General features: G+C 39.9%; 1 protein-coding gene across 3 annotated transcripts in view; it reads right to left on the reverse strand.

Moving 5' to 3' along the window:
* The window catches only part of ELOVL5 (ELOVL fatty acid elongase 5), a 78,590-nt gene that overhangs the window by 46,846 nt on the left and 15,361 nt on the right, over positions 1-16,383 (reverse strand). Inside the window, exon 1 of one of the 3 annotated variants that reach the window (XM_050789267.1) lies at positions 1,529-6,741. The exons of 1 other annotated variant lie outside the window; for it this stretch is intronic. In XM_050789267.1, the coding sequence (XP_050645224.1) occupies positions 1,529-1,625 (97 nt within the window). In that variant the 5' untranslated portion in view covers positions 1,626-6,741. Of the gene's footprint in view, positions 1-1,528; positions 6,742-16,383 lie in introns of those variants that run through there. One more of the 3 variants, XM_050789265.1, reaches the window with a different exon arrangement.

Consider the following 16,383-nt stretch of genomic DNA (forward strand, 5'->3'; position numbering starts at 1 on the left):
TTGAATTATTTAGCAAATTGCTATTTCCTTCACTAAATAAGTCTGCTAATGACCGAATGCTTATAAGGAAGCTTTCCAAAGTGATTTCTCTCATCACATTAACGTTTCTCCAAGAGAACCAGATAACCATTTAACAACCCAATCCAGTCCACTATTTCAAATGATGTTTTTTCCCCCTTATTTTCAAGTCCTTTTCTTTGCAGAACATAATAATGATAATAGCAACTAACACTCACTCCATCCTTATTATGTGCCAGTCTTTCAGCTGTATATTTACAAGGGTAATCTCAGTCCTCATGCCAGCCCTCTCACAGATGAGTACACCCAGGCACACAGCCACTGTCCCTTGTCCAAGGTTACACTGAGAGGAGGCCAACTAACTCCAGAGCCTACTCTTTGAACCACTACATTCTACTGCCTCCCCACGTTAAATTTTTTTTCTATAGTAAAATGATGTTTACTATAGAAAATATGGAAAGTAGAGAAAAAATATTTGTTTCATTTTGAAGTAAAAACAAAATGCTACCAAGAGTATAGCTGAATCCATGTTAATCCTTCTACCATCTATAATTAAGTGGAGTGAACTTGGGCGAATGCATGTCTGAAAACCTCAATCTCCTCACCTGGAATATTCTCTTCAAATGGGAATAACATGAATACCTTATCAGATGAGACGGTTCATGTACAGCATTTAGCATGGAACTTTGCTATTACCATATATAAATTGACATAAATATATTTACATAAGTAAATATAATTTTATTTCTTCTACCTTTTTCTATGCTTTAAAAAAGCACATACTTTCAGCCTGGGCAAAACAGTGAGACCCCGCCCCATCTCTACAAAAATTACAGCCTGGAATGAGACTCCGTCTCAAAACAAAAAAAAAAACAAAAAACCACAAAAACAAAACCAAAAAACCCCACATTTCTTACCTTTTGTCCTAGTGTCTTTTCTACTATGCTAGGACACCTCTCAGAAAAGGTTTCCTTCCACAGAATATCAGGCCCCACCTCTTGCTAGTCCCACCCAATCACGCATTGAATTGCAGGCAGCCTTAAAAAGTTCTTAGGACTGAAAAAACAAATCATCTCTAGTATTCGCTGTAATTACCAGAAATTAACTCCTTAGAAACCAGCTTATTATCCCAATGTTTATTTTTTTTAAATGATTGAAAACATTCACTTTAAAAACAGGATTCTTGAATTCATTTAGACTACTGTCTTGCAGTAAGGTGGCCAGAAGGATCACCTCTCCTTATTTATGTATATGGAGACCCATATACATAATGGGGAAAAAGCAATTACAATGGCAATAGCCAACTGAATCCTTCCACCAACTGGATTCTTTGATGAACTGCTGCAGAAGCTCATCCGTGCTTGTGACAATCACCAGACAAGAGATCCCTGCCTTCTTCCTTACGTAAGATGTTCGGTTGGGTATGTAGCAAGAGGTCATACTCGGAGTTGACGGCCTACGCCATACCAAAGAGTATGTGTACTGCAGAGACATTTCCAAATAACGTTACCTGTGACAAGAGGGTTAAATCCCACGAGCAGGGTCAGTCCTGCAGGTATCATGCGCATCACCATCCACGGTTCCGCATTTGGATCGTCTACCTGCATGAAGGCTGCCAGCAATCATTTTCATGAACCTAATTTGACTTCTGAAGCAACATTTATACAAATACTTTTATTTATTCCTCCAATATTAGACATTTAATGTTTCCAAGGTTTCACTATTTTTAAATAATATTGCAATAAACATCTTTACACATAAAACTTTAGCTGTATATTAAAGTATCTCCATAGTGAGACTCCCAGAAATTGGCCAATTAGGTCAAAGAGTCTTAGAATGCATTGCAAAATTCCTTTTCAAAACATTTTTATCTATTAATGTTTCCACAAGCAAGGGCTATGTAAACAGCCTATATAACTGCACCATTGCCATAACTGGACAACCTCATGAAGAAAAAAATTCTTCATTAATTTAGTCTAATGTAAAACACTATACAAGTATGTTGGAAATATAAATCATACAGAAATTCCAACAGCTGAATAAATAAACACTAAATACATACCCTGAAAATCTATGTAAATAAAGAGCCATTTTGGCTAACACTGGTAAGGGAAAAGTGAAATGGCAAATTCTGTGTGTGCTCTGCTTGCCTGAGGATTAATCTGTGAACATAAGCTTGTATTTGTTAACAGGTCACCTGTTAGGAGCCTTTCTTTCTCTCAGGTTATTAATACATAGTAAATACAACTGTCTGCATTCCACAAAAACTCCCCCTCAATCCAAGGAGCTAAGTCTAGTTACCAACTTTTAAAACCTCTAAGAAGTATTATGCTTCACATAAACAATAGCAATCCCTGCGAACAAGTATGGATTTTAAAAAGCACAGTTCAAGCATTTGTTAAATATCTATTCTGTCTGGGGACATGGACTGTCATTTAAAAAACTGAACCTACAAACCCATCCACAGCTTTACAGGAACCCTGTAAACTATGGAAAAATTCACTTCTGGTGAAAGAGGCACAAAACTACCTTTAAAAAAGCCAAATTTTAAAGTATTTAAGAACTTGAAGTAAGAAGACTCTTTCTGTTGTTTAATTATATATACAACATTTCACAGAAGACAGGCTATTTTTGTAACTCAGTAGCTGAGTCAGCCAAATTTGGTTTATGTTGTTATTATTATTGTCAATAAAGCAGCATAAAACAGCTTGATTTTTCCAATCCCATGTGGAGGTACTAAGTGAGCAGTTGGAAAAATATTTTTACTCGCTCACAGAGAGATTTCATACTCATGTCACAGGACACAAATGAGAAACCCCAAAGAGTTCTCTTGCCTGCACTTTTCAGCTCAATCACCACATCCAGAATAAACAAACAGCATAAAACACAACAGCTTCCATTTAGAATCAACCAACTCCTACCTGGGCATTAAAATCCTCAGGAGGACAACCAGCCCACTATCTGGGAATTATGTCACACTGAATAAGAAGACTCCACCAGCAAAACATTGGGCAAGTACTAAGATAAGCTATCCAAGGCTTAACAGGATGAAATGGCATTAACTCTGGCCTAAATTGTTAGAGCATCAAACAAAGCTTGCATCATTACAGATTGTAATGCTTCACTAATGAGTTAAAAGGATTTCATTATGAAACCATAATATTCTTCCTTTATTGAGTCCCTTGCTGCAGCACCATAATACCATTAAAAATAGAAAACACACCAAGGATAATAATCATAGTAGCTAACACTGAACACTTAATGTGTGCTAAGCATCATACCATGCACTTCACATGCACTATTTAATTTAATCTTCTCAATAAGCTCAGTTACCGAGCCTGCACTTGCTGGAAAATGGGATTCGAACCCTGGGTGCTGACTCCACAACCTGCACTTTTAACTGTCAATCATATTGAGATAAGACTAAATTTAACTCTATTAGGAAAATACAAAAATGCATCAAACTAGCAACCTACAGATACCTGTAACACACTACTGGGTCCCAAGTAGAAGTCTAAGATTTAGGTGAGGAACAGTTTATGTCCAAGACAACCTAACACCAAAACAATGGTGTAAAAAATAGAACGTCAGTGAGTCTATGGTTACATGAATTACAATGCTTATGTGACACTTAATTTGGTTTTTCTTCCCCATTCAAATGAATCATCAGATTTTGGCATCCTAGAAACAGGATAAACAAGGTCATGTTAATTCTCAGGTAGGAGGCCTGCCTAGACATGACATAAAAGCAAATACAGTGATAACATAATCTCAGTGAAGCTATGACTAAAAAAATCTCAAACAGAAACTTCATGGAATGAGAAATGGCTCTACCATGTCCAATACTAGTCCAGTTTCTTTCTTTTTTTTTTTTTTGGAGATGGAGTTTTGCTCTTGTTGCTCAGGCTGGAGTGCAGTGGCATGATATCGGCTCACCGCAACCTCCCCTCCCGAGTTCAAGCAATTCTCCTACCTCAGCCTCCAGAGTAGCTGAGCTTACAGGCACCCGCCACCACACCTGGCTAATTTTTGTGTTTTTAGTAGAGATGGGGTTTCTCCATGTTGGTCAGGCTGGTCTCGAACTCCTGACCTCAGTTGATCCACTCACCTTGGCCTCCCAAAGTACTGGGATTACAGGCATGAACCACTGCACCCAGCCCAATACTAGTCAGTTTCTAAAGCCAGGATAAGCAACAAGCTTTTCCCATATGCCTTTTAAAATATGGATATGCAGCATTTAAGAAAATCAGTTATGGGTCGGGCACAGTGGCTCACGCCTATAATCCTAGCACTCTGGGAGACTGAGGCAGGCTGATCACTTGAGGTCAGGAGTTCAAGACCAGCCTGGTCAACATAGTGAAACCTTGTCTCTACTAAAAATACAAAAACTAGCCCGGCATGGTGGCACACGCTTGTAATCCCAGCTACTCAGGTGGCTGAAGCAGGAGAATTGCTTTAACTTAGAAAGTGGAGGTTGCAGTGAGCTGAGATTATTCTACTGCACTCCAGCCTGGGAGACAGAACGAGACTCTGTCTCAAAAAAAAAAAAAAAAAAAAAAGAAAGAAAAACAGTTACAGATCTCTAAGGATAGTGATTACATAAGTTTATATAACTACAAATAACATTTAAAAACATGGATTAAGTAGAGTTAAAAGAATCGGGGACCAGGCACAGTGGCTCACACCTGTAATCCCAACACTTTGGGAGGCCGAGGCAAGCAGATTGTTTGAGCCCCCAAGTTTGAGACCAGCCTGGGCAACATGGAGAAACCCCACCTCTACAAAAAATAGGAAAATTAGCTGGGTGCGGTGGTGTGTGCCTGTCGTCCCAGCTACTCAGGAGGCTGAGGCAGGAGGATGGCTTGAGCCCATGAGGTGAGGCTGCAGTAAGCCAAGATGGTATCACTGCATTCCAGCCTGGGGACAAGAGGGAGATCATGTCTCAAAAAAAAAAAAAAAAAAAAAAAAAAGGAAAAAAGAAATAGAATCAGGAAGGAGGGCAGAACTGGTCTATAGCAATGACTCTGGGATAACTAGTCTTAGTTTGAGAGAGAAAGCAGAGGAATGGGCTATCATACCAAAAAAAATCAGAATTTCTTCATCTCCAAAGTGTATCAAAAGGGAAAAGAATTAGCTTGAGGTCTGACAGAAGAAACCTGTGGAGAGATATGCAAACACTAGAAAAGGCCTAGGGAGATATTGCATAAATAAGCACCCCACTCTCTTCAATGGCTGGGTCGTACAGATTAATCTGAGGCCAAGGACTTTTTTTTCTGGACACTGATAACCCTGTTCCATCTTGACTGAAACAAGGTAGAAAAGCACTGTGCTAAAAGTCACCTGGTCTCCCTGACTCTGTCCAACACCCTAGGCTCACTCGCTAACATGAATGTCCTATCCTACCGGTAAGTTTTCAGGGAGGTTGCTTCACAATTTATTCTCCAAATTGCCACATGTTTCACACTTGATTTACTAATGACCACTTCACATGTGTCTAGATGTCCTATCCAAGGACAGGACAATTTATCGTTAAATATAGCCAAAGAGAATCATGTATGATTCTTCGATCTAAAACACAACTTCTAGGCTTAAGATACCCATTACTGTGTGTCGTAAGCCAAATATCTGATACTTATGTCCAAATGTTTTTTTAAAAAGTGCCCGTATTTTACCTATCCTTTATGGAAAACCATGAAAGTGATGTGATACCCCACCCCGTAGATATTTATGCCTGTCAAGTATTCAGAAGCACTCTTCTGGATGGAGTGAGCCTGAGTTTCTGACCGTCCAAAACAACTAGACTCACATGAGAAGTTAATATCTCACTAGAACCCAGTCAGAGACGGAGAGTCACAGGGCCAAGGGCTGTACTCAGGAGGGAGATCCAGGCTTGGGACCCAGGGAGAGGCTTCACCAGAGAAAGGGGACTTCCAGTGTCACTTAAGAGACTGGTAGGTTTGGGTAGGCCAAGGAGCAGGGGAAAGAAATAAGGAAATTGCTACTCAAGAATTGGAAGCAGGAGTGGGCTGCCACAATCTGGGAAGAACTGTGACACTTGGTAGGCCTGAAAAGTGTCTCAAATTTTACCTCTTTAAATTTACCAACTTTATTAAGCAGCCATGTTAACTGGCTGGCATGTGTTAAACATTCCACTCGTTGCTTGACCAGAAAACCAAGTCAGCAATGATTTAAGGCACATTAAAACGTGGATGCTCCATAAATATTTGTTAAATGAATTAACTCTGGACACAGCATCAGGGAAGACTTCATGCAAGTGGCATCTGGCCAGGTTATTAAGGACTTTGCAGGGTGGAAGTCCTAGGAGGCAGAATGATTGATGGATATTTCAAGCAGAAGGCACAGCATGAAGAGATATGGAGGTGTGAAAGGGCACAGTAGACAGAAGGGGTAGGGTATCAGAATAACTCAGTCATCTCTTAGCCTGTTGAAGCTATTGTCTTGAGCATCTTACAAATATCCACGTGTTCCTAGCTGCATCACCAAGGCCCATTTTCTTTCCTGTGGACTCTCAGCTGGCTTTCAGGCACTCATTCTTGCCCCCTTCTATCCACCTCCACATTGCAACTGAGTTCTTTTTAACCACCAAAACCAGTGGGGCCACTCTTGCCTGAAGCCTTTTGTCATCTTGCTCTCTCGATACAGCCTACAATTCCTCACTTGGCTTAGAGGCCCTTTCACACCCAGGCCCACACCTGCTTTCCCTAGCCCAACTTCTGCCCTCCCCTCCTGCTCACTGCCCCCAACCCCACCTGTTTCCTTTTCACATTCTGCAGTGTGTCCTTGATTCCAGCAGTTCCCTAGCAGAGAAAACTCCCTTCCCCTCCTGTCCTACTTCCCCCTTATCTGTGCACACCAGAGAAATCTTCCCTGATTCCTCCCGCAGAGCCCCAGACTAGGTTAGGTCCCTTTGTGTACATTCTAATCATACCCCAAATACAAATTATTTAACCTGTGGTTAACATCTAAGTCCTTGAGGCATTATATATCTGTGGGATGACTGTGAGGCTGGAAAGCAGCTTTGCCCTAAGCACCAGAAAGTATGGTGACTCAGCCATACTGGCCTTCACGAGAAAGCAGAAAAAACCCAAGATCTGCTTTCCCCCACCCTGCTTCCAGCAGAGCAGGAGGCACTCACAACAGGCGCTCGGCACCATTACCCAGCAGGGCAAGATTACAGAGCTTTTCACCTTGCTTGCAACTTTAGAAACTGTGTCTACCACTACTGCAGCAGACAGTTATGGGTGACAGATGAGATGACCCTACTTTAGATGAGCTCATGTTTCCACTTCCACATGCATTCTCTAACTTAGGACCCCGAATGAACCCAAATCCTTTGAAACAGGACATTCTGCTCCCTCTTATGACAAGTTTCTATCCACTCACTCCTCCTGTCTGCCTTCCCTAGCAGGCAATCTGCCATCACCAAAGCAGATCTTTGTCCCCACCCTCCTTGCTCAGGCTGGAACCTACAATCACAAATACTCTTGATGCCCAACCTACCCCTGTGGCGCCTCCACTACGTAAATCCAACAAGCAGAACTGATGTTTTGCTGAGATCTGGACAGTCCCTATGAATCCCTTAAAAGTCCTCCTCCTTCAATGGTCACTCTTCACATGCTACAACAGGGGTGGATGAAACTTGAAAACATTATGCTAAGTGACAGAAGTCAGATACAAGAAGTCACATATTGTATGACTCCATTTATAGGAAATATTCAGAATAGGCAAATCTATAGAGACAGAAAGCAGATTGGTGGTTGCCAGGGTCTTAGGAGAGGGGAGAATGGCAAGTGGCTGCTAACTGGCAGTGGTCTCCTTTGGGGATGTGAAAATGTTTTGGAATTAGAGGTGACTGCCGCAAACAGCACTGTGGATGTACTAAATGCCACTGAGCTGAACACTTAAAAATGGCTAATTTTATATTATGTAAATTACACTTCAATTGAAAAATTTCAAGTAACTTTTTTAAAAGTCCTTCTTCACCCTCCCAATTCACAGAGATCTTTCCATCCCTCTGCTTATACTCTGGATCTTTTCCCATTTCTTTCAAGAATTTATTCATCTCCCATTTGCCTTTTACCTTCCATTTCCTCTCTTGACTGGATCCTTTTTTTCTGCTGACAAATCTGCTCCAGTGTTCAACCTAAAAATCCTTCCCTGAACTTTATTTTCCCCTCAAATCTCATCTACAACAATCCCAAGACCCTATAAAAGTCAGCCAATTATCAATAGCCTCCACTTGTTAAAATGAATGAATGAACCTACAAATGTAAAAACAAACTGCCAGATACCCTTGGCATTGCACTGCCCAATGAGACAGACAAGGGCACAAACAGCTATTTAAGTAAACTGAAATGAAAAACTAAAAATTGTTTCTTAGTTATCTTAACCACATTTCAAACGCTCAAAAACTAGTAGTAGTTAGTGACTACTATATTGGATAGTGCAAAATATATCCCATTAAAAAACATCTGAGCATCTGGAAATAAGAGTTGCTCAACTGTACTGGTACCCAATTCAGGTATCAAAGAATCTAAGGTTATAAAAATCTTAAAAGAATTCCTTAGAGTAAAATCAAGAGGAGGTTATTGCTCTATTTACAGTCCCCAAAGTAAAGATCTAGTTGATCTGATATTATACAAAAAAGACCAGAGGAAATCTTTTTGTAACACATAGAATTAAAGGTTAAATGGTTACATAAAACAAGATGGAGATGTGGGACATGATGCAGCAATTTTTTATTAAAACAAAGGCATTATCCAAAATCAACAGTTAAAAAAAAAGGTCAAGTAGTATCTATACAATAGACAGGAACAAAAAAGAAATCAGCTATTTTAAAACTATTGCAAAAGGCTGCTAGTCTGGAAGCCTAAATACTGTAATGTATAGATAACAAAGAAAAAGGGATGAATTTAAAAAATAAAATGAACATCTAAAAAGCTATTAATGCTACACTGAGACCTTAATCTCTTCATTTACTCCTTGCTGTTGTGGGTTTTTATTTTAAAAATTGACCACTACAGTCTTCTCATAGGGCATTAAACCAGTGTTGTTAAGAGGACATGAGCTTGCTTTTAAATACTGTCCTATCTACACAGAGTACCTTACGATATGTTCATTTGATAAAAAGACCAAAACCAATCCACCTGGTGAAGTTCACAAGTGAAGTTGACACACACAGAGCCTGTGGCATAAATCACGAAATTTATTCAGGGAGAAGGAAACAGAAGGCAATGGCTGCTGAAGCAAGAAGGAAAAATGTTTTTATAACTAAGGAGAAAGGTGGTCCTTCTTTAAAAATGCAATAAATGGCTGGGCATGGTGGCTCACGCCTGTAATCCCAGCACTTTGGGAGGTCAAGACGGGCAGATCATGAGGTCAGGAGATCGAGACCATCCTGGCTAACATGGTGAAACTCCATACAAAAAAGTTACAAAAAATATAAAAAAGTTAGCCGGGCGTGATGGCGGGCACCTGCAGTCCCAGCTACTCAGGAGACTGAGGCCGGAAAATGGCGTGAACCCGGGAGGCGGAGCTTGCAGGGAGGGGAGATCAGACCACTGCACTCCAGCTTGGGTGACAGAGTGAGACTCTACCTCAAAAGAGAAAAAAAAAAAAAAAAAAAAAAAAAAAGCTACAAACAGGACTTATTACAGGGATTCCCAAAGAGTAGTCCAAACATCCCTGAAAGTCCCCACGCCCTTTTCAGGAGTTCTGTAAGATGGAAACTATTTTCATACTACTACTACTAAGGGATTACTTCTTCACTGTCACCAAAAGTTTTGAAAAATACGTTTTTATATTTTGAAATATATTTTGAAAAATATATACTCTATTATCATACAATAGGTTATTTTTAAATGTTTTCATAATTGTTTTAAAACAATTTAAAATTGATTTCTAATAAGGTAAATACCAATAGATGTAATCCACATAAACAAAAGCTCTTTGAGTTTCTCAGTAACATTTAATAGTACAAATCTTATCTTTTTTTCCTTTTGCTTTTTCAAATGTTTTTCTCTCAGGCCACTTTGTCTAAGAATAGTACGTCGGCCGGGTGCAGTGGCTCACGCCTGTAATTCCAGCACTTTGGGAGGCTGAGGCAGGCGGATCACCTGAGGTCAGGAGTTCGAGACCAGCTCGGCCAAAATGGCGAACTCCCATCTCCACTAAAAATAGAAAAATGAGCCAGGTGTGGTAGTAGGTATCTGTAATCCCAGCTACTCTGGAGGCTCAGGCAGGAGAATTGCTGGAACCCAGGAAACAGAGGTTGCAGTGAGCCGAGATCAGGCCATCACACTCTAGCCAGGGGTACAAGAGCAAGACTTTGTCTCAGGAAAAAAAAAAAAAAAAGATAGAGAATAGTATGTCTTCAGACCAAAAAGTTTGAGAGCAGTTGTGTTAAAAACTGTACATAGAATTTTCCTCCTCTGTAAGATTTTATTTCTAAAAAAAATTACATATTTAGCTTCTTACCTTAATGGCAAATATCCCAAATACACTTTAAAAATAAAGAGTTTCTACAGATGTGTCACTTAACAATGGCAATACATTCTTAGAAACGTGTCACTGGGTGATTTCATCATGAGAACATCACAGAGTGTATTTATACAAACCTAGATGTACAGCCTACCACATATGCAGGCTATGTGGTACAACCTATTGCTCCTAGAAGGCTACAAACCTGTTCAGCATGTTATTATACTGAATACTGTAGGCAACCATAACACGTGGCAAGTATTTGTATAGCTCAACAAAGAAAAGGTATAATAAAAGTAGAATATAAAAAATAAAAACCGATACACCTGTACAGGGCACTTACCATGAACAGACGTTGCCCTGGGTGAGTCAGTGAGTGGTAAATGACTGTGAAGGCCTAGGACATTACTGCACACTGTAGACATTATAAATACTACAATGAGGCTAAACACTACACTGAGGCTACACTAAATTTATTTTAAAATTTTTTCTTCCTCAATAATAAATTAACCTTAGCTTATGGTAACATTTTTTTCTTTGTAAACTTTTTTTTAGGGACAGAGTCTATGTTGCCCAGCAGGGCTATCCACAGGTGTAATCACAGCTCACTGCAGCCTCGAACTCCTGACCTCAAGTGATCCCGACTCTTCAGCCTCCCGAGTAGCTGGGACCACAGGTGCATGCGACTGTTCATGGCTTTTACAGACCTTTACATTTTAACTTTTGACTCTTTTGTAATAACACAACACAAATACATGGCACAGCTGCAAAAAAAATTATTTTCTTTATACTCATTCCGTAAATTTTTCTTTTAAAACTTTTCCTTAAAAACTAAGACAGAAACACACACATTAGCCTAGGCCTACGCAGGGTCTTCAATATCACTGTCTTCCTTCCCTTCTACATCTTGTCCCACTGGAAGGCCTTCAGGGGCAATAATATGTGATAGCAATGCTTTCTTCAGGAATACCTCCTGAAAGACCTGCCTGAAGCTGTTTCACAATTACTTCATTTTTTTGGTAAGTAGAAGGAGTACTCTTTAAAATAATGACAGATAGTGGCTCATGCCTGTAATACCAACACTTTGGGAGACCAAGGTGGAAGGACTGCTGGAGCCCAGCAATTGAAGATCTGCCTGGGCAACACAGTGGGACCCCATCTCAACAAAAAATTTAAAAAGCGAGGCATGGTGGTACATACCTGTGGTCCCAGTTACTTGGAGGCTGAGGTAGGAGGACTGCATGAGCCCAGGAAATCAAGCCTGCAGTGAGCTGTAATTACACCACTGCACTCCAGATGAATGACAGAGCGAGATTCCATTTCCAAAATAAATAAACATTTTTAAAATGATAAAAGTAGAGTAAATACATAAACCAGTAACATAGTTGTTTATTATCCATATCAAGCACCGTATATGGTACGTAATTGTATGTGTGATACTTTTATAGAATTAGCAGTGCAGTAGGTTTACACCAACATCTCCACAAACACATGACTAATACACTGCCCTAGGACATTAAGATGACCCCTACTTCACTAGACAAGAGGAATTTTTCAGTTCCATTATAATCTTACAGAAACCCACCATTATATATGCAGTTCATCACTGACCAAAATGTGGTTATGGAGTGTGTGACTAAACTTGTCCTTTAGCAGTTAAATGAAACTTGGAGTACACAGAGTTTAAAAACCTAACACTCAAATATGTGAAGTTTGTTAAAATGGTCATTTTGGAAATAAGCTAATAATAATGAATAAATCTTACACTAAATATATTGTAACTGTATTAGTCTGTTTGGTGTTGCTATAAAGGAATCCCTGAGACAGGGTAATTTATAAAGCGGTTTATTGTAGCTCACAGTTCTGCAGACTGCACAAGCAGCAGTGCCAGCATCTGCTTCTGGTGGGGCCTCAGGAAGCTTTTATGCACTGTGAAAGGTGAAGGGGGAGCAAGAGTGTCACATGGTGAGAGAGGAAGCAAGAGAAAGAAGAGCAAGAGAGAGATGCCAGGCTCTTTTACACAACCAGATCTCACATGAACTCTTTACCATGAGAGGACACCAAGTCACTCATGAGGGATTCGTCTCCATGACCCAAACACCTCCGAGTAGGCCCCACCTCAAACACAGGATAAAATTTCAACGTGTCTGGAGGGGACAAACACCCAAACTACATCAATAACTAGAAGTACTCTGTGCAATAAGCTGTTACCAGTTCCCTACTAACTCGTCAAGTTACATCTAGTATGGTATTAAGAGAAATTCGACCCAATCAGCCAAACAGGGGTGAGCTGATTTTCACATTATTGGTAGGCATAAAAACAGAGTTTCTTTAGTCACAGCATGATACTAACTCTCCTTCCAAATGAGGACGCTCCTCATGGAGACTTAATCACCAAAAACTAAAATTTAAAATCATAAATAATAAGAGAAGCAAGTTTCTTGTGGTTAAATCACATTAGGTAGTACTGCAAATAGAATGTATTCAATTATCAACCACTACATAAATGCTGAAGTGTTGTTATACATACAAACATACATATAGAAAGGAGGAGGAGGGAAAAGGGTGAAGAGAGAAGGAAGAGGGAGTGAAATGCAGAGGACAAGGAGAGAAAGAGAAAAGGGAGTGCGTAGAAGAGTGATCACTCAGAATGAAAGTAAAAAATTCATTTTTCTGACTTCAACTTGCCACAACACACGCTTTTTGGAAACCAAACTTTCCATTTGCCTACCATGTCAGTCAGTTTTCATCAGGTACTAGTTTCTTTGGCTCTGTTTGCTAATCAGTTCAAACTGTATCATGGAAGAGGTTCTTCAAAACTTTACAAAAACACAAAAGCTGCCCTCCCCAAAAGGGTACAGCTACAGGGTGGCTTGGGCCACTATGTGCCCCTAGCATCAGTGGCTGAAGCTCAGCTGACTCCTTAAAGCAAAGACCTGGCTGAAGGAAGAAAAGCAGGTCAGCAAGGGGGAGAGGGGAGAGAATGAATAAGTAAGGTAGGGAGAAAATTACATGACACTCCCTTCTCTAAAATAAGAATCTGGGAGTGACATTCCACCTCTCCCAGCATGCCTCTCAGGGTTAGGAAGGGTATCGCTTTGCAAGAGAACAGTGTTAAAGAGAGTGTTAATCCCGTGTGAACCTTAACACTTACCTGCTATAAAGGTGCATTACATATCCTCATGTGTCATGAAGAAACTCAGTGCTTTTATTTTTTATTTATTTTTTATTTATTATTTTTTTAATTTATTTATTATTATTATACTTTAAGTTCTAGGGTACATGTGCATAACGTGCAGGTTTGTTACATATGTATACTTGTGCCATGTTGGTGTGCTGCACCCATCAACTCGTCAGCACCCATCAACTCGTCATTTACATCAGGTATAACTCCCAATGCAATCCCTCCCCCCTCCCCCCCCTCCCCATGATAGGCCCCGGTGTGTGATGTTCCCCTTCCCGAGTCCAAGTGATCTCATTGTTCAGTTCCCACCTATGAGTGAGAACATGCGGTGTTTGGTTTTCTGTTCTTGTGATAGTTTGCTAAGAATGATGGTTTCCAGCTGCATCCATGTCCCTACAAAGGACACAAACTCATCCTTTTTGATGGCTGCATAGTATTCCATGGTGTATATGTGCCACATTTTCTTAATCCAATCTGTCACTGATGGACATTTGGGTTGATTCCAACAGACACATGAAAAAATGCTCATCATCACTGGCCATCAGAGAAATGCAAATCAAAACCACAATGAGATACCATCTCACACCAGTTAGAATGGCGATCATTAAAAAGTCAGGAAACAACAGGTGCTGGAGAGGATGTGGAGAAATAGGAACACTTTTACACTGTTGGTGGGATTGTAAACTAGTTCAACCATTATGGAAAACAGTATGGCGATTCCTCAAGGATCTAGAACTAGATGTACCATATGACCCAGCCATCCCATTACTGGGTATATACCCAAAGGATTATAAATTATGCTGCTATAAAGACACATGCACACGTATGTTTATTGCGGCACTATTCACAATAGCAAAGACTTGGAATCAACTCAGTGCTTTTAAACTAGACCTCTGAAAGATCATTAGTTCACAGCCACAGAACAGACACTTGCAGGTTTCTCCCAACAAAATGCTTGCTGTTTGCCTTCTTAGTTTGGAAAACATTACAGATAAATGCCTATAAAACGAGGTAGACTGTCTCATTAGAGGAAACCAACTAGATCTGAAGAATGGGGAAAAAAATCATGACTTTATAGTGGACAGTACAGCTGAGACGTTAGTAACAGGCAGGGCATCAAGAACAGGACCAAGACTGTCTCCTCCCTCTCTGTTTTAAATCGTGCTGCACTTGGTTTATGTTTTCACGGGCTTTGTCTTATAGGGATACTGAATAATGTAAATGAATACTCACAATTTAGCACACACAAATCTTATTTTTATCAAATCAAAGGACAAAGGGAAGGGAGAACAAGAAATTTAACTGGTCAACTTAAAATGAATGGGATCTCTTGTTTTAACCTTATTTCCCTTTCTGGAGAATAAAAGTAATGATAATGATAATTAAAGCAGTTTTCATATGTGGTTTATGGAAGTCATTACTCTATTAGTCATGCCCCATATCTATATAAGATTTAAAAATTTTAAATTATACTTGGTGCAGTATTCATTGAAAGTCTTTTTCACCTGTAAGCTCAAATTCCATGGTGAAACAACATTAGGTAGAAAGACAGTGACCAGGGAGAGATAAAACAACTATGATACCACGTTGCCTGTCTATTGACTTCCCTGTCTATGGTAACCTAGAAAACAATCTCTAATGTCAATATGTTCTACAGTTGCTCTGAAATTGTTTCTCTCCCATTTCCCAGGAAATAGGCTATATTTTAATCACTGCAACCAAGTTAATTGCAAAGGACAAAAAACTTCTGAAACCAAAACTCTTAAGATGTAAACAAGTCCAAAAAAGTGTTTGATGCCAAAATGACATTTTAAAAACAGAAGTTAACATGTTATAGCAAGTAGCATCCATTTCCCCTTTTCCAGCACAAGCCATCAAGTTCTGTTTGGGGCTCCAGCCTGCCAAACTCAGTTGGAGAAATCTTACAGTATGAAAACCCAGGAGACAGAGGCCACAGTCTGGACCAAGAGACCAACCAGAGCCAGAGAGGCTCCTGAGAAGATCTGCAACACAGGGTAAAATATGCAAGGGAGGGCCATATAACTTTGTCTTTACTTAATTTATTTTAATTTACTTTTAAGTATTAACCTATTTTATTTTTATTAAATTTTTGAGAGTACACAGAATTCAAATTGCAGCAAAAGTCATTCATGGCTAAACACTGGAAAAATCTCTTAATTCTTAGATACATGACACATTGGACTCAAAAACAGAGGTGCTGAGTCCCTTTCACTGGAGAAATTTAAAGAAAGGGTATAGAAAAGTTTTGACCAACTCCACCCAATCCTGCATCCCCAATTCCAATCTCAAGGACCAGTTTCCATCTGATCTCTCTCCACCTACAGATGGCGGTCCTGAATCTCAAAATCAACAAACCAAAAATTGAATCCATCATCCTCTCACACCTCGTTTTTCCAACTCCCTCATTTCTGTGACCTGCCCCATAACCTTCCCAGGAATCTAGCTGCCAAAGCAGGGTGGACTCCTCCCTCTGCAATGGACATCAGGATTCAGGTCCTGTTGCTAGCTCCAAAATGCCCACAATGCCCTCCCTGTTCTCCCAAATTAGCACATTCAACAGTGACATAAAGGAAAGGGTTAGATAGAGAAATGATATCTGGTGCTGCTCCACAGCTAGCTCTGTGACTCTGGGTGAGCCATTTAAATTCTCGTTCTTGGTT

The sequence above is a fragment of the Macaca thibetana genome, chromosome 4 (genome assembly GCF_024542745.1).
Source record: "Macaca thibetana thibetana isolate TM-01 chromosome 4, ASM2454274v1, whole genome shotgun sequence".
NCBI lineage: Eukaryota > Metazoa > Chordata > Mammalia > Primates > Cercopithecidae > Macaca > Macaca thibetana.